Source organism: Hermetia illucens, chromosome 1 (assembly GCF_905115235.1).
Source record: "Hermetia illucens chromosome 1, iHerIll2.2.curated.20191125, whole genome shotgun sequence".
Taxonomy (NCBI): domain Eukaryota; kingdom Metazoa; phylum Arthropoda; class Insecta; order Diptera; family Stratiomyidae; genus Hermetia; species Hermetia illucens.
This window is the reverse complement of record NC_051849.1, coordinates 37,731,140-37,756,949: the sequence shown is the minus strand read 5'-3', so window position 1 is coordinate 37,756,949 and position 25,810 is coordinate 37,731,140. Positions and strand designations below refer to the sequence as shown.

The 25,810-nt window shown below is 44.9% G+C and overlaps 1 protein-coding gene across 1 annotated transcript in view; it reads right to left on the bottom strand.

The window, feature by feature from the left end:
• The window catches only part of LOC119647106 (putative odorant receptor 92a), a 66,181-nt gene that overhangs the window by 7,410 nt on the left and 32,961 nt on the right, over positions 1-25,810 (bottom strand). Inside the window, exons 2-5 of the mRNA XM_038047885.1 lie at positions 2,394-2,568; positions 2,163-2,334; positions 1,794-2,009; positions 1,390-1,682 (exon numbers count right to left, since the gene is read on the bottom strand). Of these exons, the coding sequence (XP_037903813.1) occupies positions 1,390-1,682; positions 1,794-2,009; positions 2,163-2,334; positions 2,394-2,568 (856 nt within the window). The remainder of the gene's footprint in view (positions 1-1,389; positions 1,683-1,793; positions 2,010-2,162; positions 2,335-2,393; positions 2,569-25,810) is intronic.

Sequence of the window (25,810 nt, the reverse complement as noted above, 5' to 3'; positions counted from 1 at the left end):
TCGGTGGACCAGGAAAGAGGGAGTAAGTTGCTTCCCATTTGGTCCGGTCCAGCATTAAGTTGATGCGGACTTAGGACCCCATCATTCTCAAAACGAATGGAAGTAACAGTCAATAGATAATTTTTTTTTTAAGATAGAACGTTCCAAAGGCTGGCTTGCGTGTGTATCAGTGGGGCAATCAGGATATGCCCAACGGCATCTCTGGAGGTCCTTCTGGGATTAAACCCTCTTCATCTGCACATACAGATGCAGGCAAGGAGATGAATGTTCAGGGTGGCCGGTAGTATGAGTGAGGCGGGGAGCTGCCTTAATTGAAGGAAGATTGTTATTCTTTCTAGGCGGTATCCCGAATTACTTTACAAACTAGGAGAGCGTGGCTGGGACATATGGCTTAAACCAGCAATTGATTACTTGATACGCTGACGGATCCCTCACAGCAGAGGGAGCGGGTGCCGGTGTCATTGGTCCAAGGAAAATGTACTTTGAGCCAATGAGCAGGTACACTAGCATATTCCAGGCGGAAATATACGCCATTGACTAATGTGCTTTTAATCTGCAAAGGAACTATAGGGGGCAGAACATAGCTATTCTCACTGATAGCCAAGCAGCGATCAAGGCACTTAGGTCCAACCAGGTGAACTCTAAACTGGTGAGGGAATGCCTTGAGAGACTGAATACACTTGGCTCGTCCAACAAGGACTGGATACTTTGGGTTGCAGGCCATGCTGGGTTGGAAGGTAACGAGGCAGCGGACGAACTAGCCAAGAACGGAGCAGGGATGCCTTTACACGGGCCACAACCCTTCTGTAGAATCGGAAACGGTTTCATGGCTATGAATCTAAGAAATGAAGAGGAACAATTGGTACTGGGCGGGCCTACCAGGGATGGAGCAGTCCAGGGTGCTTATTGGAGGATACGAACCCATACGCACAAAGGATTGCTTAAACCTTACCAAAAAGGACGTCCGAATCATAGTGGGAATTCTCACTGGTCATTGTCGGCTGAACTATCACCTAGGGAAGCTAGGGATATCCACGGACACTGCCTGCAGGTTTTGTGAGGAGGAGGACGAAACCTCTATACACGTCAAAGTAGGTCGAGGCATCTTAATCTTAATACCAGATGCAAAGCTGAAAGATCTGGAAGTAGGGAACATACTGTTCCTGATGGTTATAGACTTGCTTGAGATACTATGATCAATAGGTACACCATAACCTGGAAAAGGGGCACAATAGTTCTTTAAGGACGCGGTGCGATTTTCCCTTAACAGAATAATAATAATAAGATAGAAGCTCCAGTGAGTTTAGAAACCATTCATGTTTTTCTGGGCAATTTTTCAAATTCAACTTCAAAGAAAAGGCGCTTTCATTGAAGGACTCTGATCTTTACGAAATTATCCTTTGATGTTCATGCACAATTCTGCCAAGTACATCCTTGATTTTTGAGTGTGTGTGTCCTTGCGCTCCAAGATTTCTGAAGCTATCGCATACATATTCCAAATATAGACAGGCTTGGTTCACCATTATTATCGTACTCGTATCCATGTAATAAATTTGGAAGATTAAAATAAAACAACACACACTCTGATATAGGTAGATAAAAATGTAGGCATATGATCCAGCTTCCGTTGAAAATGGATATTTTGCACGGAACGGCAGTGCGGAAGAATGTGACAGGAGTGGCTGTAAAATATCATTTTAGGTAATACTCCAATGGATACCAGGAAAATCATTTTGGGTGGCAGAGTATAATAAATATAGTAAATACGTAGGAAAAACTTCTTCTATACATACCTGAAAGGTGAAGGCACTAGATAGAGTAAAAGCAATGATTCCAAGTAAAATAATTAATGCGTATTCTTCTTGTAAATATTCGCAATACTTTTTTCTGTTCCTTTCATTTGCACTTATAAATATAAACTGGGCCCGTTTATGAAGAATATTTATTATTTTCTCAATTTCACTTTGTTTCACATGGAACTCAATCCTTTTGTAAAGAATCATGTAAAACTGAAAAAATCACTCAGTTAGATCAATTCAAGATTCATTGCTTTGACTGTGAAAACCTAGCCGAACAGTCAATTTCGATAGATACATATAACTGGCTTCTTTTATAAATTTGATAGTAACAAAGAAAATTGTACTTCTCTCCCCAAAACTTACCGCAGTGAGAATACAAGCTCCATCCAGAAAATTTTCGTAATCTGATATTGATCCACATAGATCGCAAGTTGCCGTAATTACAAAGATATTTGTCACCGCTAAGATAACTTTATTGTATATTTTGTAAGACGAATTTTCCCTAGTTCTATCCATACACCATATTCCAAGATATCTGAAAATCATTTGAGTTTATTTCAGGAATATCCAGGAAATATGAATCTGAACAACAACCGCAGACCCTTCACTGCAAGCTCCAAGGATGTATGCTTTCCATTATGATGCAGTTGAAGTTTATTAAGAAATACATTCAAACGAATCCAAAGTGATTGGAACATGATTGACTCCTTACTGTTGAAGCAGTGATTAGGGTGGTGGGTTTTATACCATGATATGTTCGGCTCAACCCCTTTAATTGAAGGAAATTTACAAGAATGCAATGTGAATTTTCTCAAGGGCCTAATTTACGGATATTATCCAAGGATTACAAAAATGACTGGTTTGGTTAACATAGGCGGGATCAGATAATTGAGACTTACGTCAGAATAGGGTTTCTTGTTACTCAGCTTATTTCAAAATTGGTATAACCCACTTAGTCACTGTCACAGGTCTATAATTTTTAGTTTTGATAAATATTAATAAAGCAATTGCGTGGCTTTGACTGCAAAATATTGACCTATCTATCTACATATCTAAAATATCTAACTGGGTTTATGTTCTTCCTTCACTCCCTATAAAGCCATGAGGTATAAGTTCGCATTAAAGGCAATACTGTGAAAACGACATGAAGAAATCGACACCGTGTTCTAATTATGAACTCCTGAAGGTTTGTCGTCAAAAAAGCTGGAGAAAGCTAAGAGCTTAAAAAATAAATATCTTAGATTTTTTTATTGGAAAATTTAGGGTATGTCCTAAACATACAGTCAAGGCCGATTATTGAAAGATGGCTCCTATTTAGCTCTCAGCAGCCACGTAACCAGGATCGTGAAGCCTTGCAGTCATAATAACATCATGGATCTGCTACTAAGGGAACTTTGGGCATCTTTTAAGGAAAGCCACAGGTTTCCCAGTCAGGGCAGAGTATAAATCGGCAATGTTCAGCAAGGTTGTGAAACCGTATTTTCACCGACGAAATATAGCTATTTTGACTGAAAATCAAGCCTCCATCAGGTTTTTTAGAATCGGCTGGTGAGTCATTACTTGTCAGTTACTAATTATTTATGTACGATGTAGGCGGAATACCAGTGGTAAGTAGGGTAATGTTTGGATTTGTTGCGACCTGGAAACCTGAACAGCTTTGAAGTTAGACACTGTATGGAGCATTCACCGATATAGTTTGATGTTACCCAACTCGCATATTTCCTGTGAGAAGTTCGCAGATTTCCCATCAAGCGTGACCCCAGGTGGTAAATAACTGTTACGGCACGTCTGACACTGTCCAATTTCGAGGAGATGCTTGACGCAAGGGGGCGTAATCCAAGAGTGATTGCCGGTGGGGACGTAGTCTATTAGATTAGATTAGATATTAGTTCTGGGCTTTAAAGTTGGTGTAAAGTCCTTTTGGAAAGGGGGCCTGCCTCAATTGTGAACTAATTTTTTTTTTTGTTTTCTGTTTGAGCTAGGGTAGGTGAATGCATTTACGCACAGAACATTGGATTCTCGCAATGGTACGTCGTCGGATCATCTACTAAACACCTCCCTATCGACAGAGAGCTAGCTTGTATATGTTTGTCACATCACTTCGGGTTAGCCCCTGAACTCTTCCGCCCAGCGGAGCTTTCAAATCAGGGAATTCCTTTCACCAATGGAAGGGGAGAGGATAAAGGGAACTCTCTCTTGTTACATCCGGCCCGTCCACCGGTCGAGCTCTATTTTCTTTGCAACGAAAAACCCGAACAGGGCTCCACCGGTCAGCGCTTTTCAGCATCTCCTCAACAATGTTGTCCGGAGATAGATCCTCTGCGTTTAGATAGAGCTGCTGACGAATTCCATCTCACCTTCTACAAGAAGAAATTGCTTGATGGGCGTTGTCTACCACTCTATTGTAAAACACACAATCTATAGATCGTGCCTTTCCTATCTTGTGTTGGTAAGACTGAAAACCTCCATGCCTACTTAAGAACTAAGTAAGGAAATAGTCAATCTAACCCCCTTCCAATTTAACCACGCACCTAAGTTGAAAATGAACCCTGCAGACCATCTTACTCAAGTTTCATTTTGCCAAGAGAGTTGTCACTCATCTCATCTGCGTTGCCATTCTCCACCAGCAACCAGCTCCTTGGCTCTCCTCCCTTCCGCTTGTATATGGCTTGACGCTCCTTAGCAATAAGGGTAATGGTAATCACTCCCGCGATCACCATCACGGCCGGTTCAGAGATAATGAGGTACGCAAACGCCAACCGCAAAGCTCCCCGTCTCTGTACTTGCACAAGACGCATACGATATACCTCCTTGCGAAGATCGTCAGCTTTACGCCGTAGACCACGACAGACAGGATTGAACTCATCAGGAGACGTCGCCTGCATGATGTAGGACCCCCAATATTTGTAATTAGCCAACTTAAGGTCGAAACTCCAGCTGCAGCTTCGTTCGCTGCTGGTTTCATTTGCCAAAAAAGCTTATCTTTTAGTCAAGAGTCAGTCCAAGGTACTTTACCTTTGATTTTGACTCCATTATTGACTCGCCGAAAAGTAGGGGTTGCAGGGTTGGAACTCTCCTTTTAATCAGAATGACTACTTAGGTTTTCTCTACAGCAAGGTTAAAACCATGAGCAGTCATCATTCACTATTCGCCGCATCAATATGCCAAGTCTGCTTTGCGCCTGTTCGCGCGATATCATCTGCATAACCGACCAGTGTGATCCTTCTGGCATGTCAAGTTTAGGTAGACTATCATAGAAAGCGTTCTTGAGGTCCGGCCTTAGGATGGATCTTTTTGCTACCTCCGACGTGACCTTGTGTTTTGTGGAACAGGGAGCAGTACCTCAGACAGTCCCTCAATATCCTTAAGAGATGGTTGAGCATTTGGAAAGTATTGTCTACTGTGCCTAGAATATCTTTCCATCTTACGGAGTTAAAGGCATTTCTGACGTCAAGCGTTACGAGGAGCACTATCTGTCGAGCGTGGTGACTATGTATCTCTGCTCGACGAACGGCATCCACGATTTGACACGATGACAGCATCAACTGTGGATCTCCCTGCTCTAAAACCGTGCTGCCGTGGGGATAAGTCTCCGGCAGCGCGTATCGCTTCAGTAAGTCTACATCTGATGAGCTTTTCGAACAATTTTACACAAACAGCAATTTTATACAAAGTGAGAGGTATGAAGACGGCAACTCAGGGTCGTCTTTCCCTTTACTGATTAGCGCAAGCTTCGCCACCTTCCAACGTGAAGGAAAAAATCCTTCTTTCAGGCAAGCATTGGATACGCCGAGCAGTTGGTCTCAAGTTGAAACACCAGTTTGTACATCTCCGCTGGGATACCATCGGGTCCTGGCGACTTTTTGATTTTCATTGAGAGGGTTGCCTGTTCCAGTTCTTTTATAGATAAAAGTGGGCAGTCCTGAGTGGTCTCCTTGCCGACGTCATCATCCCGCACGTAGTGCACAGGAAATAGTGGCCGTACCATGCAGTCCATCTGCTCCAGTTTTCCGCAGAGCCCCGATTTTTTGGGTTACCAGTTTGTAACCGATTCCCACCTCTTCGACCAGATCAGCGAGCCTTGCTTCTGTTTATTGCGCTGTGGAGTCTTCTTTTGGCCGATCTGTACTCTGTTGTTATGGTACATACCTTCTCCCGATCGTTTAGACGCTGTGTCAAACGGCGGAGTCAGTGACACCCTTTCTGGAGCTCTGAAATTTCCGCCGTCCACCAATACGTAGAAGGTTTACCTTGTCTTGATCCCCTATTGGGCATGGAAGCTTCACAGGCCGCCGCTCAGGTTGATAACTGAATTTACGATAGTATCACTTGCAGTACCCTCCAGCGCGGCCCCACCTGTTCCAAGAGTTTCGATAAACTTCCCGGTGTTCACATTCTCGACATTCCAAGCACAGAAAGAGCGTGGGGGTAGCGCACACTGAGAGTTTGTGTCAACCACTTTGAAGGCAATGTGTTGATGATAGCTTGCCGCGAAGTCTTCCAGAACTCGCCACCCGTCCACCAGCGGCAACAGTAACTCAAGCGCGAAGGTTGCGTCTGGAATGCTTCCCTCGCAGCCTGAGCGCCAGAACGTTGGGGTGCATCCAGGGTTTAAAATTACAAGTACTGTTCTCGCTACCATTTCCAAAATTCGTTACCCTCTGGAGTCTAGGTGAGGCATATCCCATTGAAGTGCCCTGGCACTGAAGTCACCCACGACCAGCATCGCACCTTTTGTGCCCAAAATAGCAGCAAACTACTCTAGCAACTCGTGTGGGGTTGCACTCCGGTGTATATCAATTTGTAGGATGCGAATCATGTTGACCGCGTCCTAGCATACCCGTTAGGGCCTTTTAATAATATATTAATAGGATTATTATTAAATAATCCTTGACGCAATAATCCATATTGTTGTGTGTTGGAGCACATCATTCAAAACCATAACGGTACACTACAGGATTATAGTGCTCTGTAAGAAGCAATGTGGTCAGCATTGCGCTCGTCTGAGATTATTAACCTGATTTGACTCAGTCGACTGGTATCCGACGTCAAACCACGACACAAATTCCACTGCCACCAGTGAGATTTGAACCGCGACCTTCCGTACGACAGCTTTCTGCTCTAACCACTCAGCTCTCCGGACACAGATTTGCTGTAAAATCAAGACCGAACATATTTTCTAAGTTGGTCGAAGGGTGCCTCTCTGAGGAGATATTTCCTGCGGCATGGAAAGGCAGGTCGATATCGTCAGCGTAGGCCAGTAGTAGGGTGGACTTAAAGTCGATCGTACTCCTCGCATTTACCTCTGCATCACGGATCACTTTCTCGAGGACGTATGATAGGGCATCCCCTTATCATAGACCGTTGTTGATGTCGAATGGTCTTGAGAGTGATCCCGCTGCTTTTATGTGGCCTCGCACATTGGTCAGGGTCAGCCTAGTCAGTCTTATCAATTTTGTCGGGATACCGAATTCTCTCATGGCGTGTACAGTTTTACCCTGGCTATGCTATTATAGGCGGCTTTAAAGGCGATGAAGAGATGGTGCAACTGATGTCCATATTCCAACAGTTTTTCTATCGCTTGCCGCACACAGAAAATCTGATCTGTTTCTGATCTACCTGGAGTGAAACCCCTTTGGTGTGGGCCAATGATGTTCTGGGCGTATGGGTCTATCCGGCCTAGGAAGATAGCGATCTTATAGATGAGAGTCAGAAACGTCATACCTCTAAAATTGCTGCACTGTCTGATATCTGCCTTTTTATGTACGGGACAGATAATGCCCCTTTGCCAGTCGTCAGGCATTGATTCGCTGTTGTTGTTAATTGGTCGCCTCCATATTTAACCAATTCGGCTGTAATTCCATCGGCTCCTGGCGACTTATGATTTTTAAGTTGATGAATTCCACGGACTATTTCTTCTATACTTGGTGGTGGCAGTATTTGTCCGCCGTCTTCAGTTGGCGAGACTTCCAACTCGCCAATGTTCTGGTTGTTCAGTACTTTAATAAAGTACTCAACCCATCGCTCCAATATGCTCATACTGTCGGAAATGAGATCTCCCTCTTTGTTTCGGCAGGATGAACATCGAGGTGTGCAAGGCTTCATCCTGCTGACTTGTTGGTAAAACTTGCGCGCCTGGTGCGGTTATTCCCTGTACTTTTCGCAGACTTGTTGGTTCTTCCAGGCTTCCGTCTGTGAAGTCGCTTCTCCGCTCACCGGAGTTCGTGATAAATCTTCGCGCGTGCCCGCGTTCTTTGAGAATGCAACATTACTCGGTATGCAGCATTCTTCCGTTCCGTTGCTAGTTTACATTCATCGTCAAATCAGCCATTGTGACTCTTTTTGCGACCGGGGCCAAGTATGTTTGTGGTCGTATTTATGATAACGGTCTTCAGGTGATTGTGAAGATCATTTGTTGATGTTCCATCTCCAGGTCGTTTGTTGACTGCGGTTATTGCGGCATCCATTTCCCTCTTATAGGTGTCGCGGAGGACTGTGTTGTGGATGGCTTCAGTGTTCACTCTCACCTGATTGTCAGAGGGGATTCTAGGTGGTATTGTTATTCGAGCTCGGAGCACCATGTCAACGAGATTGTGATCCGAGTCTATATTGGCCCCCCCTAGATGTTCTGACATTCATCAAGGCTGAGAGGTGGCGGCGTTCGATCAACACGTGGTCAATTTGGTTGAAAGTGGTCCCATCTGGAAAGCCCCACGTATGTTTGTGGACCGCTTTCCGAGCAAACAAGGTACTTCCAACAACCATTTCGTGTGACACTGCCAATTGAATGATCCGCAGTCCGTTATCATTTGTATTTTGATGTAAGCTATGAGAGCCAACATATCGTCTGAATACGGGCTCCTTCCCTAGTTGGCTGTCCCCAAGTATGATTTTGATATCATATCTGGCATATCTAGGGTTCGTTTTACTGCCTCGTAGAAGGTATCCTTCTCGACTCTGCAGTTTCCTCGGTAGGGGCGTAAACGTGAGGCTTCTATTTCTAAACTTGCCTCGCAAGCGCAAAGTGCATAGCCGTTCGCTTATGTTTTGAAAGCCGAAAACAGCAGGCTTCATTTTTTGGTTGACTAAGAAACCTACTCCGAGCACATGATTTACTGGATGGCCACTATAATATATGGTGTAGCGACTCTTCTCCAGGAAACCGGTCCCTGTCCAACGCATCTCCTTTTGACAGGGTATCGGCTAGCTGCTCATCGGCTTCATCTCTGTACAGGGAGCGCACGTTGCATGAGAAAATGCGCAAATCATTATTCCTTTGTAGTTGTCGGCTTCGTCGTTGTGTAATCCGTCCAGTCCGAGGCTCCTGTTGTGGCTTCGTAACTTCGGTTTTCCGTGTAGGGTTGTCAGCCCTATCCAACCCCCAACCTGAAGGACCAGTTGATAAAATTTTTCCCGTTTTTAGGCGCGGGAGACTCGCCTACATCCTTCTCCGTCTGCAGCTTTTCGTCAAGAAAGAGCTCCCAGCGGTCACCACTTGGAGGCGAAGATAGGGATTGGTAGTAGAGCTGTTGGTGTTGGTTCAGCAGGCGTTTCCTAGGTTTTATGCTCTACTGTGGGTAGCAATCCACGTCGGCAATGTGTTTTGCTTTAATCCTTTTCTGTTAAAAGTATAAAACCTTAGTGTGCTGAACATTTGTCATTAGTTGTGAAGTGAAGTATCACCAAGAACATACTGGCTTTGAATGCAAGTACTGCTGTTGTAGCATGCACTCATCATGAATGAAAAGAAACTTTCCATCACTGAATTACCCACTTGGGTATTGTAGGGCATGATTGTTCCCACATCGACGATATATAATACATTCTCTGCCTTTATACTTCCACGACCCTAAAACACACTTTCAAGATCTCGCTGTTTCCCAGGCGAGGAGCAAAGTTCGTGCCTAGGTTCATGTTTTGCATTCCACAGCCACTCCTTGTGAACTGTTGGATCCACTGTAAAATGGCGAATATAAATTACTTTGACTTTCTGAGGTATTTGTACGCGACATAGACACTGCACAGTCCCAGCTGTAGTCTACGCACAATCGAAAAACCGCAAACATAAATTATGATGTTTAAAACTATTTTACATTGGAAGTGGATGTGCTTACGAGGCGACTATGCTTCTAATGGATCCTATCCCTCAAAAAACTCGTTTCCACTGTGAGTTATCATTTCCCTGAACGTAACAAAACAGTTACCATCAATCGGACTCATCTTCATCTCCATCTAAGCGTCACATTGACTCGGAGGCAAGAACCAACCATGATCTGCCAATGGAGCATTGCATTGGAATCATTTAAACAACTCCACAAGTATCTGATATCTGAACAGAGGATGCTGCGACTGCAGATGCCAGGAGAGTTGGGCCAGGCTAGTCGGGGCTGCCCGTTAGCCAAGCCATGTCGGACTCATCGTAAATCAATTAGTCATATGTACTTATAGCTGCGGTTTTCCGAATAGGGAATCTGTTCATCTTGCATGGTCCAGCGCGCATACAAGTGTCCAGTCCATTGGCTGCAAAACGAGGTAATTGAAGTCGCAACTAGACGGAGAAATTGTTATTAATGCTGGGCTTACTTGACTATATGGTCAATTTGCAATATGCAGACGCGTCATCTTCCATAGTTCCTGCAGTTTGGTTCCTGGGATGGGAGCTACGTCGGAATCATGCGCTGCAAATGGACGCTATATTTGGAGGGCCCAGGACAGGGTTGCAGGTGGGCAAAAACCTTTATGAGACATCAGATAAGTCAAAAATGGCAGGTGAATTAGGTTCCCATGGGAATCATCATATGATGATGGGCAGTAGGTGATAATTTTTTTTAATCCTACGAACCGCAAGGTGCAGGAAGCTGAGTAAGGTGCAAAAAGTTGGTCATAGTAGCTTTCAACAGACTTGTTTTCCGTGGAATATTGTTGAAACTAGACTCAAACATGGAAGCATGGAGATCCACTTGTATGGCAACTCAACAATTTTTTTTATAAATCTTTCATTAAATCCACAGCTCGCGGACTTATCACGAATTGTTTGCAATATCGACTTAACGGCCAGCTCTCCTCTGCGATGTGGTTTCGTCCAAATCGCACAATGTAGTGTTCAAAATGGAAATAGCCAAGTAAAAGACCAAAAAGTCCCAGGCAGAAGATCCGTTGCACACAAGAAGATTGTTCCGGCCAGTGGTCCAGTACAAGTTTATCATTAAAAAGAATGTCCTCGCGATGTTGCAGGCAAGCCGCTGGAAGACCAGCAAGACCGGGACACGATTTTCTGGTGAGTTCGATAGTGGTACGCTCGCGGGCCAAGGAGGCCATACTACAAACCAGATATAACAAAAATGATGAAAAATGGCTGATTTGCATATTGGAGGACGTTGCGAGTATTATCTTTATTGACAAGTTGGACGGATAATGGAAAGCCGTTGGAGTAAATTTTCCCAGCCGCTGTTTGGAGGACTAGAAAGTTTCTGGATTATTTACGTCAATTCATTATCTCTGATCGGATGATGGGTACATGCGGTGAAAAGATGATGAAAACAACTATGCAAATGGGGTGGCAAGTTAGTCGTGATCTATGGTTTCATCTAATGAAGAAAATTGGTAGATATTTGCTAATGAGTGGAAATTTTCTCTCCAGAAAGTTTTCCTAAACTACACTATCAGCGAATACTCCCTATATCGCTGTATATCCTGAAGTCCTACTAAGGAGTGGAAATAGAAAAAGTGGGCAATCAGGAGGGTGACGGTGAAAATATTAGAAAAGCTGATTCTAGTTTGATTTACCTTCATTTAAATCACCATCGCTACCCCTCTTTCCACAGGGAACACCTGGAGTATTGTTTCACAAGGCGACTCCTTTGTAAGCCAAGACATCAATGTTGCCCATGTTAGGGTTTGACCACGTTACAGTTATAGCCTCGATTGTGCGGTCATTATTGTTATATGATATTTATCCCAGTTCTCCGGACGCTCTCATCACTCTTCCCTGCTTGTCCAAATCAGCCAATGGATTAGCAGGTAATACTTCTTTTAATCACTGTACTCTATAAGGAGCTGTTTCTGAAGGAATTTTTTCTGCACCTTTGTTCAACACTTTTTCTGAAGTTATCCTACCATTGTACCGCTTTCTTATAATTCCGAGGTTGCTAAAGTTGCCAGATTTGCAGAAATCATTCACAGGATGACATGGACCGCCTTATCCGATGTTGTCCTAAATGCATTGGATATTCTCAGAGCAATTGGTAGATGTGCTGAATTCACTCTTCTTTGGCCCATGGTTTCGATGAATATATCCATCTAGATAGAAGTCGCGTATGTTACCTTATTGCCTTTTCCCATAAAAATTTCGAGTCGTTCCTGAATTTATCCTTGAGTCTGGTATCGATCAATATCCCCAGATGTTGAATGATTAACGTCGGACCGTTCGCAACTGTTGACTGGTGACGTTAGTTATTCCTTGTTTTCAGTACGCTTTAACAATTTGCAGATCTTTTACAAGGCCGACCATCGTTAACTCTTCCGGCAGTCGGAAAGTGAGTCTTTCATTATGTATTACTTTTCAACTCCTCCTGTGACGAGAACTCTCCCCGTAAGATAATTCTTGATTATTTAATAATCCAAGGTAAGTAGTAAGGAGCACCCGATTTGGCTCCATTTTACTAAAACCTGCTCCAGAAGCTTCTTTGCGGTCCAGACGTACCATAATAAAGTATAAAATGTATGACTATCTTATTGAATTCTAGGATGAGTTCACTGAATCCATTTTGCCGCTTTATTAGTAACAAGAAGCAAATGACCGATACACTTCGTGGCACATTTAGGGTCCCCGAAGCTACCGGTAGCCCTTTGCCGACGTACATGGAGTGATGTGAGCATGGCTCCGCGAAGGTGGTAGTTGTGGCGTATTTCAGAAGCCAGATACTTCGGAATTCTGGTCAGGTAGTGTGCATTTTACCGGTATTAGTAGACCGAGTTGTCCGAAGTTACGCTGATTCCACAGTGAGTTCCTGGATCAGTTAAACGTAGGTCAGGCGTCAGGAAACTTTAGTAGGGGCTTTGAATCCGTTCATATCTATTACATTCGATGTTTTGGTAAAACTTTCACGGGGAAACATCGCAAAACTGAGGGGATAGAGATGAAGACAGAGTTGGCTGCTTTTGTGCGCAGCAAGAAAATGCGCCGCTTGGCCCAGCAAAGAAGGCAAAGTGATGTGGCACCCGGGGCGGAGACAGTAACCCCAGGACCATGCAGTGCTACCGTTTCCGAAAAAGGATAAGATGATACTGCTGAAACTGGGCAGATGGCTTCGAATGGCCGATTGGGAGCTCAGTCGACTGTCCTTGCAAAAGCCGAAGAGGAAAGACTAATCAGTTATAATGCGCATGCAGTCTTTTCCTCGAGAAAAGATCAGCAAAAACATAAAATCAGGCTTATGGAATGAATCGCATTTCTTTCTATAGGCAGACATGAAGAGGAACAGGTGACAGTCGAAAAATAGCATCCACCGCATCACCCGCTGAGAGTCCCAAACGTATCGCAAATAGCCTGTAGCAGAGCGAACTGAGCAAAAAACGAAAGAAGGAAAATCTATCTGAAGGAGACTTAACCCAGATAGTCTCCTGGACTCAAAAGAAGAAGGCGGAGAAAGTTAAGAGGCAACAATACGGATCGTCTTCAGAAAACCCCCTGTGGTTTCAGTTAAGGCGGCACGAACGGTGAAGTATCAAAAGGAGGACTGGACCGCTAACTCTACTTATTAAACCAACGGAAGCCAAAATCTTTGTGAAAGCCCCCAACTAGGTCCTTTATAAGATCAAGACGGAATATAGCGGAGCAAAAAGTTTTCCATTCGGCGAATGAAAGGTGTTGGAATCGTCGTCAAATTAGAAGAGGACATCAGACGACTTGGGTTGGGGTTGAAAATATATTTAAAGTCTTCCCTGCTTGTCGTAAGTGGCGACTTATTTGTGGGCTCGCAACCCACAAATTTTGAAACTTTATTGCTATCGAAACATCAACAACGTCTCGGATAGCGACTGAAATCACGGCTATGCCCTTTGGCTATCGAAAACTGAATTTGATTGGTATCTGGAATGTGCACATGCGCCTCGACAACGGTAGCGAGGGTCCTCAGAATAGCAGTACAAGCTGAACATTCTACGCCTAAGTGATGTAAGATGGTGGGACTCTGGATTCTTGAATCACTCAGAGTAACGTGCTTTTGACTCTGGAGAGCGAAATTCTAGTAGACGCCAAGGGGACATTGTGGTCGTGATGCTTGATCTGAATGCCAAAGTGGGCTCTCTGGTCTACGCGATCGAATTTCAGAGAGATGGAAGGTTCGTGGATTTCTGCAATTTTCACCACCTCGTCATTGGCACTAAAGATAGGCACTAACATTAGCCTCGAAAGGAATCACGAGTAGCTGGTCGTTTACGTTCGCTTGGGTGTTGCGTCCGCCATTTCTCACAGGATTGGAGAGCTGGGTCTACCCTCATTCGACAGTGGCAAAGCTATCTTGTTGTTCAGTTACGGGAAGGTGAACAGATCACGGAGCAATACTTGAGCGTACTCTTCACGAAGGAATTGAAGAGAGCTAAGGAGGGTAGATGGAGTTGAAATCAGGGGAGGAGCGAATTATAAACCCTGATAATTTTGCTGCTCGATTAGTAACTTCGAGGCAATGGATGACGAAAGTGGCTCCGAGGTGTTGAGTGGAATTTAGGTATGATAAGGAATGACCGTTAAGGGAGTAGGAGTGGGAAGTGGGTGAGGATTTAAGCGAATAGTGCATAGAGTGACATATTTCTGACTATTAGTAAAGCACCAACGAACTAGAGTGTCTAGGTTGGATTGAAGGGAAACACAGTGTATAGGCGGAAAATAGCTTAAGGTCGTCGGCATAGAGTAAATAGGGTCAAGTAAGGAGGGGGAGCGGGACAAATGTCCCAGAATAGATCCCTGTAGGACGCCAGAGGAGAGGGAGAAGAAGCGAGATGTGCAGCAATAAAAAGAGACGCGGCGGGATTGGTTAGAAAGGTAAGAGGTAAGCGATAAAACAAGTGGTATGGGAACGCTTAGAGATGAGAGTTTGGATAGAAGTATCTTATGATTTGCAATATTGAAGGCTTCATCATAGTTATTGTAAATAGTATGCACAATCAGTCGCTGACCCATCTTTCGAAGATTTTGGGACAGGACGAGAGGGGTGAAATGGCACGGTAATCCTCCCAAAAGCACGATCGTCACTTTTGTGAATGGGGATGATGGGAGCCTCTTTCCACAGACTAGAAAACTAACAATGTTAAAAATAATAGATAGTGAAGGGTTTTGGAAGAAGATTCTAGCAGGGCCGACATTGGCATCAAGCTTTCCAATGAGGTACTCGACAAAGAGAGGTTTAAGGAGGGGAATGGTAGGCGATGCGGGGCAGGCTACATATGCTAAGGGGAGAGAAGAGGAACGTAGAAAGTGGCGGCAAAGTAATTCGCAAGATAGTTTGGGGGGGGGGGGGGGGGCGAGTCAGAGAATTTAATGGACTAAGAGGATAGTTGAACAGGACAGCGGGAGTTGCGAATGTGGGACCAGAAAGGTTTGAGATTTCCGCCCTCCGGTGAGCCTTCAACACTGGTCAGATATTCATTTCTGGACTTACGTATTAAGGGTTTGACCGGACAGGAAAGAAGTGGTGTAGAAGATGTTGAGTGCTCGGCCACACCTTAATGTAGAGAGGAGTTGATGGTTGTCGGGGCTGAGTTCAGACCCTCAAAGTTCGTTTGACGAAAGTTAAACTTACGCGCGACAGGAGAGCGGAGTCAGGATATCTGAGCATCAATCTCGAGGGCGGAATCATGAGTGTCAGGGACAACGTAAGAGGGGGCATGAGAGGACTGGGAAATGCAACGCACAGGAAGGTTAGAGAGGACAAGATCAAGAGTGTATCTAGAGGGGTTAAATTGGAGGGCGGCATAGGTGTGCATGAAAGTGGATAAAGGAAGGAAGGCCGGGAGTAGTAGACCAGCTGAGCATGGGAAGATTAAAGTCGCCACAGAAGATGAAAGGAAGTGAGGGGAACAAAACGATTAGTACTTCTGATAACCTGTCGAAAAAATCCTCGTACAGAAAAGGGCGGCTGGATGAGGAGGAGGGAAAAATGATTTCGGCATGGAGAGGGAACTTAACTTGCTATTAAAGCACCTTCGCCGGTTGTCTTGCCAAGCGCGGTGCAGTCTCTACCTCTACGAAAGATAGAGTAACCTTGGATGAGCTCGGAATCTAAAATCCTGTCATCCAACAAGATTTCAGAAATGCAGATGACGTGATGTTGGAATGCTAAGGCAGACAGTTGGAATTCATAAAATGATAAAATAGTGCAAAGTTGTGAAAATCATTTAAGTTCGGCGAGGCAGGCGGGTCGGCCAGAAATTTTCTCGAATTTTAGTCTTCTAATAAGGTCTGACGAAGGCGTCTGGAGCCAAAAGGAAGATTGGACGATAGCATCGAAGTCGTGGGTATGTCACTTTGAAGAAAACTATCACTCGGTTAGGAGAGCCATCCTTCGTCAGCTTTACACATGAAAGAGGTGACAAAGTTGAGTTGGCCTTGCTTCTGATATAGGCCAGAATGTTGTCGAAAGTGGTGGTGTATGTTAGCCGCGACACCAACAGTTGTTTCGGTGATGAGGTAACATTCAGCAGGGGGCCGCTCGGGCGACATGAGATCATGAAGGGTCACTGATAGCGGGTGTCGATGATGCGCATGAAAAAGGGTGCGGTGGTGCTAATGCAGCGACAGTAGAACAATCGCCAAAACTGCATAGCGGAGCAAATGCTGAATAGAGAACATGTCCCCCGGATGAAGCGCGGTTATTAAGCTGTCTTGGGAACTTGTCGAGCTGGTATGATTTTTTATAGACGGTGCGTGGCATACGTAGGCGGGGGATAAGTCTACCGGGGCAACTTAGGTGTGGCGTCAGTATTGTTGTCGTCGCCGGCAGGTTATAAGCTGAGCCAGGCAGCGACGTGTTAAAAGCGCTATGGCGCTCGATGGGCTTGAGGGAACATATTAGAAGGTGATTTTATGACTATATGTTGAAACGAATTGGTGGACCTCGGCGCAAAACCGGGATATCTGGAGTTCCTTATTAAGGCAGGCCTAGACCGGATACCGGTTGTTGCGTCGTTGATGATGATGATGTTGAAACGATGCTAAAGTCGCCATGTGTTGATGCAGCAGTTGAACTGCATCAGATAGCGTGGTACCGCAGCAGGTGTTACAACGATAGGTAACGTTTGGTGAGAATTTTATGCGAATGTTTACGAACGCAGAGGGAATCCCTAAACATTTGACGTGGAAATTTCCGAAGTTCACAGTACCCATCGCAGTCCAAAAACTTGGAGTGAATAGCATACATTGCCATAACATTTATGAAAATGGGTTAAATACATTTAGCGACGGGGAGCTAACGATGCAAAATGCTATACTGTGCAGTCACTATAGTTTATAGCTGGCAGAATGAAATAGAATTGAAGATATAAAGACGAGCAAAAATAAAAGAGAATATATATGATGTTATAAGTAAATGTTAGACTTATAAACTGTACACCGTGGGGGAGCTGACAACAGAGATGCTTACGATCATTCATTATGTGGGTGCGGAAATCCATTTACAACGATAAGAATGTTGCATTTTATTGTAAGCAATTCTAAGCATTGAGCTGATTCCAGTCAAGCCACTGGATAGTGCCTTCCCATGTACTCGAGAAGGGCGATAAGATCCGAGTCAGTAAAAGACTCATCTGAAGTGGCTCTTGCCCGAACTCCCACCAGAGTTTATTTGGTACCATAGTATATGATTCAGGAGAATTTCTGTAGAATGTGCGCTCTGCTCGGTTATTTGCGGTTGCGCCTACATCGGTGCCGCATCCACTGCTATGAATGCTAACCCTGAACTCGGCATAAACTAGCACCGCTAGTCTAGTCACGGTGGGGCCCTAATCGTCGTCGCCAAATCAATCTGTGTCCGAAGAGGACCGTGAAATGATGTCCACACGGTAGTTACTCATGTGAAACTACCATGATCTTCATAGCAGCTTTTGAGAGTCAGCCGCAATAAGAATAGCAGGCAAGGAAATCATAAATTTTTACTGCAGGATTAGCACATTGAAGGCTTTGACATAAGTGATCAAATTGGCAATTATTTCCAGAATTGAAAAAGAAAAATGAAGCAAATAGTAATTAGCAGTTTTAAATAAAAAATATTTTCCTAAAAAAATAAGGATTTAGGGTATAGGGAATAAGGAATCTCAAAGAAATTAAGTGAGTAAACTAGTTATACAGGGTGCGGCAGCATAACTTCCTTTTTTAAAATGCGCGCCACTCAGTTAGTTGATGTCATAGCGGAGCGCTAGTGGTCTCGTTCAAGAGGGGATACTGTAAAGTTTTGTCCCGACACGGTTCAGTCGCCATCATGCGTTGGAATAGTGAGGAGTATGCCTTTGCCGTTGAGGTTTACTTTTCAAGCGGATGTTCGGTTATTGCAACACAGCGTGCATTTTGGAATCGCTTTAATTTAGCCCCGTTGGCTCCCGTCCCAGACCGCAAATCAATTGTTACATCGGTCACTACATTCAGACAAACTGCAAGTGCGACGAAAAGAAGAACTGGAGTCCCTCGGCCCGTTAGATCACTTGAGAACGTTGAAGCAGTGAGAGCGTCAATGTTGCGATCGCCACGGCGTCCTGCGCGCAAACACGCATCTGCCCTTGGACTATCCGATCGTTCTGTGAGAAGAATTCTTCGTGATGATCTTCATGTTCATCCCTATAAGATGGCGATAGTGCAGGAACTTTCAGAATGTGACTTCAATTCTCGGATGAACGCGTGTGAGCTTCTTCTTGATGTCGTTCCCGAGGGTGCTATTGTTTTTTTTAGCGATGAAGCCCATTTTCATTTGTGTGGGTCGGTTAACAAACAAAACATGCGCTACTGGGCTGACACCAACCCTCGAGAATTGCATCAAAAGCCTTTGCATTCACCCAAAGTCACAGTGTGGTGTGCAATTTCCTCAGCTGGAATTATTGGTCCCTGGTTTTTTGAGGAAAATGAGGTTACAGTGACAGTGAATTCGGACCGGTATGTAAACACGCTACAGAATTTTCTTTTCCCACGGCTAGAAAATTTGGATTTGGGGGACACTTGGTTCCAACAAGACGGTGCAACAGCACACACTTCAAGAGCATCGATGGCTGTTTTGAGGGAACACTTTCCAGAGCGCCTTATCTCAATTAGAGGTGATTTGAAATGGCCGGCACCCTCTCCCGATCTGTTCCCTTGTCATTTTTTTTTGAAATCCCGTGTTTATGTGAACCGTCCAAGAACCTTACAAGATTTGAAAACCAACATCCAAGAAGAAATTGCCAACATAACACCTGCTATGCTAACAAGAGTCATGACAAACGCCAGAAATCGGTTTACGCAATGTATGGAGAATGGGGGACGTCACCTAACAGATTTGATCTTCAAAACAATGTAAATAAAAACTTTAGACATGTACCTACATTATAAAAAATAAATAAATATTTTCCGATATATACAATAGTTTTTATTGAGTTTTGAAAAAAGGAAGTTATGCTGCCGCACCCTGTATTTAATTAAAATTGGTGATGGGCGGAAAAAATCGAATGAAATTATAAGAGGGGATGGTGAGGACCGGGGTAATTCGGGATTCTGAATTGCCCAAGAAAGGCCAATCACTATATGCCTTTGGAGCGTTGCGAAAGGTGTAACTGCGGGCCGCAAGATGCGGGGTCGGCATAAACCCAACCGAAACGGAACTAATGCTATTCACCACCAAGACAAGGCTACCTGAATTCCACCTACGACGGTTGACTGAACAAAAATTGGTTCACTCTTCCAATGTAAAGTATCTGGGTGTAATCCCGGATCCAAAAATAAATTGGGGATTGAACATAGAACTCAGGGTCAAAAAGGCCTTTATAGCCTTCTACGTCTGCAAGAGAAGCTTTGCAAAGAAGTGGGGTCTCAGGCCTAGAATGGTTCTCTGAATGTGCACCGCTGTGGTGCATCCAATTCAGACCTATGACTGTATTGTATTCTGGCAGGCTTTGAGCAAAAAATACAATAGAACGACGTTTAATAGGATCCAAAGAACCGCGTGTGCGGGTGCTACTGGGGCTCTGCAGTCCTGGCTGGCAGATGCTCTCAATGCACTCTTGCATCTCCTCCCACTAGAGCACCACATTAAAAACTTTGTAGCGTGCATTGCCGTCAGACTACGTTAGTCCGGATCCTGGGCAGCATAGTCCCATGGCCTCAGTAACATCCCAGACGATGTACCTCGGGAAATATGGGCATTTCGCTTGGGCTGTACCACCCGAAAGCTGAACTTCATGACTTTGCTGTAGACTTTCCAACCAGGGCAGAGTGGGAGACCGGCTGCGTATTGCAAGGTTATGACATAGTATTCTTCATCGACGGATCAAAGATGGACCGTGGCGTTTGCGTGGGCGTCTTCTCGAATACAGTGTGTCCGAGTCGTATGGTCTCCCGGGTTTTGCCAGTGTATTTCAAGCGGAAGTACTGGCGATACCGGAAGTCTAATGACTGGAGCTTGATCCGAGCCCCAAGTGCAACATAGCAAAGTGGCTATCAAGGCCTTCTACTCAGCGACGACATCCTCCAGGCCGGTGCGGCACGCTCAAGGTCAACCTTCTTTAGGCTCCCGGGCATAGGAACATAGACGAGAATGAGCGGGCTGACGGTTCGGCCAAGCGGGACTTTGCTCTGGGCAGCCCTTCGGCGGGTGCAGTCGGTGTCTCGCTCGCTGGCGGCTGTCAAGGGCCGAATCTACTCGCTCTATTAGGCAGCCGTGGGCCTATCAACTGTATTAAGTCAAGGAGGATTTGTCCCGCTTATAACATAGCTCGATCACGGGAGCTCCTGTGCCAGACGCAGATTACGGCATTGGCCCATAGGGGACTATACTGCCAGGCTCGAGATACCTTACAATGCCCATTTCCGAAGGTGCGCAGAATGGGGGAAACCCTCAGGCATTTTCTCTGCGATTGCCATCTCTAGCTAGAGTCAGGCTAAGGACACTAGGTAAACCATTCTTTGGGAACCTCAGACAGATTCGTGAATACTCTGGATTCTGTCTCCCTGCTCTCATAACATCAGCCACGGTCTTAGGAGTTTGTGGCTTCAAAACGGCGCACCACAGCGCTAATTGGGTCCTTGGAGCGACCACTGATATCTATCTACCCTACATACCTTTAGAATGCGGAATTAGATGACTTAGTGAATGGCAGCCAATAAAAAAGTGCTTTACGAACCATTGGATCATAAGATCTTAAATCGAAGTTCGATTGACTATATTTTAGACTTTACAAAGCAAAAACTAGTACTACATTATGGCCATAAAAAGTCGAATTCTTTCTTTTAAGACCTTTCACATCCCCTTTGAATTCAACTTTATTCAATGATATCTGATATTCACCTTATCCAAGCGAACAATATGAAATAACTATGATATGCAAAATGTCTCAAACAATTCACACTTCATTGGGTACATCCTACGTCCAATCTTGAGCCATCAGCAATTTCGTGGCAAGTGCATTCCAGGCATTCTTTGCCATCGAGAAGCAAATGCTGGAAGCTTTCGAGACGATACGCGTATTATTATGGGATATTGTGCAAACATTGAACATGGCTACCTTCTAGCCAGGTCGTCGCCATTAGGCCGTAACCCAGGACAGACACCGTTTTTACTCGTTTACGGCCAATAATGATGGTATCATCAGTTCACCGTAAGGTCGCTTCCCGGGTAAGCGAATGAATGCACCATGAAACGCATCTTGATCGCTGTTGCTGGCACTTTGGTGTGCGAAGCAAATGCACACGATGCACTTATTCGTGCACCTCTGCCCGGACGCGTGATATGCACTTAATTTTCCACTGAGTGCGGAGTGAAATATGCAACAGGTTGGAAAACCACTAATGTTCGATATCTAATCAATTTGATCACTGGATGAATTGATTTTCGTGAGTCTTCTTACACTGGGGCTGAGAGCATATTAGATAGCGTCCTGATGCAGACTCTGAAGAAAATATGAAAGGTTCGTCTAAGCCTCTTAATGGGGTCGGACACCGTTTCGAGCATTTGGAAATAATGAAGTTGCGATTCTGCGGAATCTCTTCCATTGTTTGCGAAGGCTTCTGCTTCCTTGATGCTTCTACGGTACACATCCAAGCACTTCCTACAAAGTGAAGTTTTCCCAGCTTGTCTCCTGATTGCTTGACTGTACCCTCAACCACAGTTGCTTGTTCCAAGTTGCCTCTCTAAACACATGCTCGGTCACACTCTAATTTATCGATTCCTGCAATGTTGCAATCAATGGGTTGTGAATTTATGACGACAACATTCAATTTGGAACTCATGTTCCAGAGCACAGGTTAGCTGGCTTTGTGGCCTACGATTTCTGCATCTTCATAATGTAAAGTAGCTACCAGACACCGCGCAGTTAGCCCGGGTTTCATGTGGGGCTCGCGTTTTGCGGAAGAGACGTTTTCAATTTAGATTTTATGGTTCTCGTAAGTATGTGGGCTGAAGAAACCACGAATGATATAGTGTAACAGGACACCGTAGCTCATCCTCATAAAGAAAAATTGGTAATATGTCTTCTGGCATAAAAAGACGCCAGTAAACATGAACCTTTAGTAGTATCTCTTCTCAGGTAAGGCGTAATGGCTTCATAATTGCTTAACCAATGAGACTTTTGTTATGATGGTGACGCGATTTATTGCCGAAAACGATAGGCTTACTAGTAATGAAATAAATGATTATAACCCCGGAAAGAGTCAACATTTAATTCTCATTCATTAGGTAATAGGCCATGTGTGAAAGAAGCTGATGATCTCAACGCCGGAATTACATATTATACAGAGAGCACATTATGTGCTTGTAAAGCCGGTAATATATGGATTGTATGGTGGAGTTATTTTCTTCTGTAGAAGGACTTTTGTAGTTGGGAGTGTCAAATGGACTACATAATTGCAATTCTCAGCATCATAGATTTCCCTCAGAGCAAACTACTCTTCAATAAAATCTGTACATATTTTTTTTTTTATGGATGGAGGTGGAAATCTTAGAAAGATGCTGCTACCCCAGGTTGCAGCATTGTGTGGGATTCGCACCCACTGAAACCACCCCCACTCTTCCGCCCCTCCCCGCGGGACCACCGTGAAGTATTACTTCGCGAGGGAGGCTCTGGTTCGCTATACCAGCTCGTCCATGTCGCATCTCCGTCGCGCCGCCTTCCGAGCTCGATCCAACTCCAGGAGTTTCGTCTGCACTACGGCTACTGCCTCATTTACCGCCATCCAGTTTTCCTCCGACTTCAGCATCTCTTCCACCAGATTGGGAGGCTCTATGTCCGCCCTTAAGATGCTGTTCAATCTCCTTTTCTGCTGCAGAAATTTGGGACAATGGAACATAACATGCTCCGGTTCCTCGGGTGTAGCACCGCATTCAGGACAGTTGGGAGACTCGTCCAACTCGAAGCGATGCAAGTACTTCCTATAGCCATCGTGCCCCGTAAGGAACTGTGTCAGGTAGTAATTCAATTCTCCGTGCTTTCGGTCGACCCATTTCTCGATACACGGGTTCAATGTATGGGTCCTCCGGTCCTTGTCGGAGTTATCCCACCGTTGTTGCCACTTGCCACACAACTCTCTCCTGATGGCTTTTCGGAAATCCGCATTCACCTCTACTGAATTTGTCTTCCGTTTTTCGTAGAGCCAGTGTCCCTCGCTCGCTAGAAGATCTATAGCGATGATTTCTGCGATGACACACACTGTCTCCGTCGACGCCGTCCTAAATGCGCTGCACACTCTTAACGCAATTGGCCGGTATGCCGAACTTATCTTGCTCCGGTTGACAGCGTGGTTCAACGCTCCCGCCCAGACAGGGGCCGCGTATACAGGATCGACCTCACCACTCCCGCGATGAGTAGCCTGCGACTATACTTCGGCCCTCCCACGTTAGGCATCATTCTTGCAAGGGATGAGCTGGCATTTGCTGCCTTCCCTCGCGCATAATCCAAGTGTCCCTTGAAACTCAGCTTGGCATCGATCATCACCCCCAGGTATTTGACAACCAATTTAAAAACGACCTCACGATTACCAACCCGGATGGTAACCGCATTGTTCTTCCTACGGTTGGTAATGAGGACCGCCTCCGTCTTTTCGTCCGCCAGGTCCAGCTTCGCCATTCGTAACCATGGCTTGATGGTATGAATGGCTTCATTTGCATAAAGCTCCACGTCCTCGGGATGCTTTGTAATTGCAACTACCGCCAGGTCGTCCGCAAAACCAATCAGCGTTGTCTCCTCCGGCACGCGAAGGCCAAGCACTCCGTCGTACATTATGTTCCACAGCAGTGGTCCTAATACAGAACCTTGAGGCACACCTGCTGTCACAATGTACTCCTTCGGCTCGTCGTTCTTCTCGTACCAGAGAAGTCTGTCCGAAAAGTAACTCAAATCTGTACATATATATACATATGCACATGTATAATACCTCTTGACTACAAATTCACAGGATTACTACGATAGAGGAAAATCCCAAGATCACAGAATTGCCATTTGTCGAATTATGGAAATCAGTAATTAGGGCGGTTGGGGAGGCATCTGAGGGATGTGAATGAGAAGTATCAGCGAATTGGTAGGACCAGCCCTCAAATTCCGTACGGTAAATAGGATGGAAGCAAGGTAGGACAGTTGATAGCCCGGCATATGAAGAGCAAAGCCCAAAAGGAAGGTACGACTAGCGGTTTCATCGAGGGCAGAAACAACTCATCGCACTCTGCCTTACCTCTGCCCTGGGAGCAACCTGGCCGAAGAGGTTAATAGGTCCGGTTCGTTGCCTTATATGAATTCAACATGGGTCTGAATTGTATTGAGACGAAGGACCGCCAATTGGTTTAGACCTAAGCTGGCAAAAGCACAATTAGGTTTTGTTTTCGTGTTGAGCGATTTCTGGGCTCAGAAATCGAAATGGCAAAACCGAAGGAATTAGAGAAATTCACTCACTCCTAACGCGACCACGTGCTTATCGAACGTCACCACCTCTCAGCCTTAATGAATATCAGAACATATAGGGAGCCAATATAGACTCGGATCACTATCCCGTTGACATGGCGCTTCGAGCTCGAGTGACAATACCACCTCGAATCCCCTTTGACAATCAGGCACCAGCCATTCATAAAAGAGTCCTCTACAACACCTAAAAAGGCGAAATGGATGCCACAATTACCGCGGCTAACAGAGGTTCTGGAGATACACAAACATTCTTGGCTCCAGTCGCAAAAAAAGTCGGAACGATTGATTTGACGATGAATGTTAACTAGCAACGGAATGGAAAATGCCATACCGGGCAATGTTGCACCCTCAAAGAATGCGGCGGATCTATTACGAACTCCGTCAAGTGGAGTTCCCAGATAGTATAAAGAAGTCTGGAAGAACCAGTAAGTTTGTGAACTCGAAAAGTACAGGGAGCAATCTTCCACTCGGACACCACCTTGTCATGGTGGTAGTTTACTACTACACTAAGAGTGTCCAAAAACACATGAAGATGGAAACAAAGGATTATAACTCTCCAAATGGCGGGAAGGTACAGAATTCGAATGTGGAAGATAGGCTCTCCACTTCAGTGGAGTGGGATTAAGATGTTCTTCGATGAAAGATCCTCGAGACCCACGGCCTGCGTTATGATGTCAAAGTTGTTAGAGGCAACCATGCTGAGACAATTTTATTCTCAGTGCCTTGTTGCGGTCAACTTACAATACCAGGTTAACGGTAAGAGGAGAAACGTCATAGTTACCTCCGCTCACTTACCCTATGGTAAGAGGTCTAAGAGGTCTGGTAGTGTAGCAAAATCAAGGCCTTGAACGTTTAATAGGTTGTGATGTGAACGCTCAGCATGTTTGTTG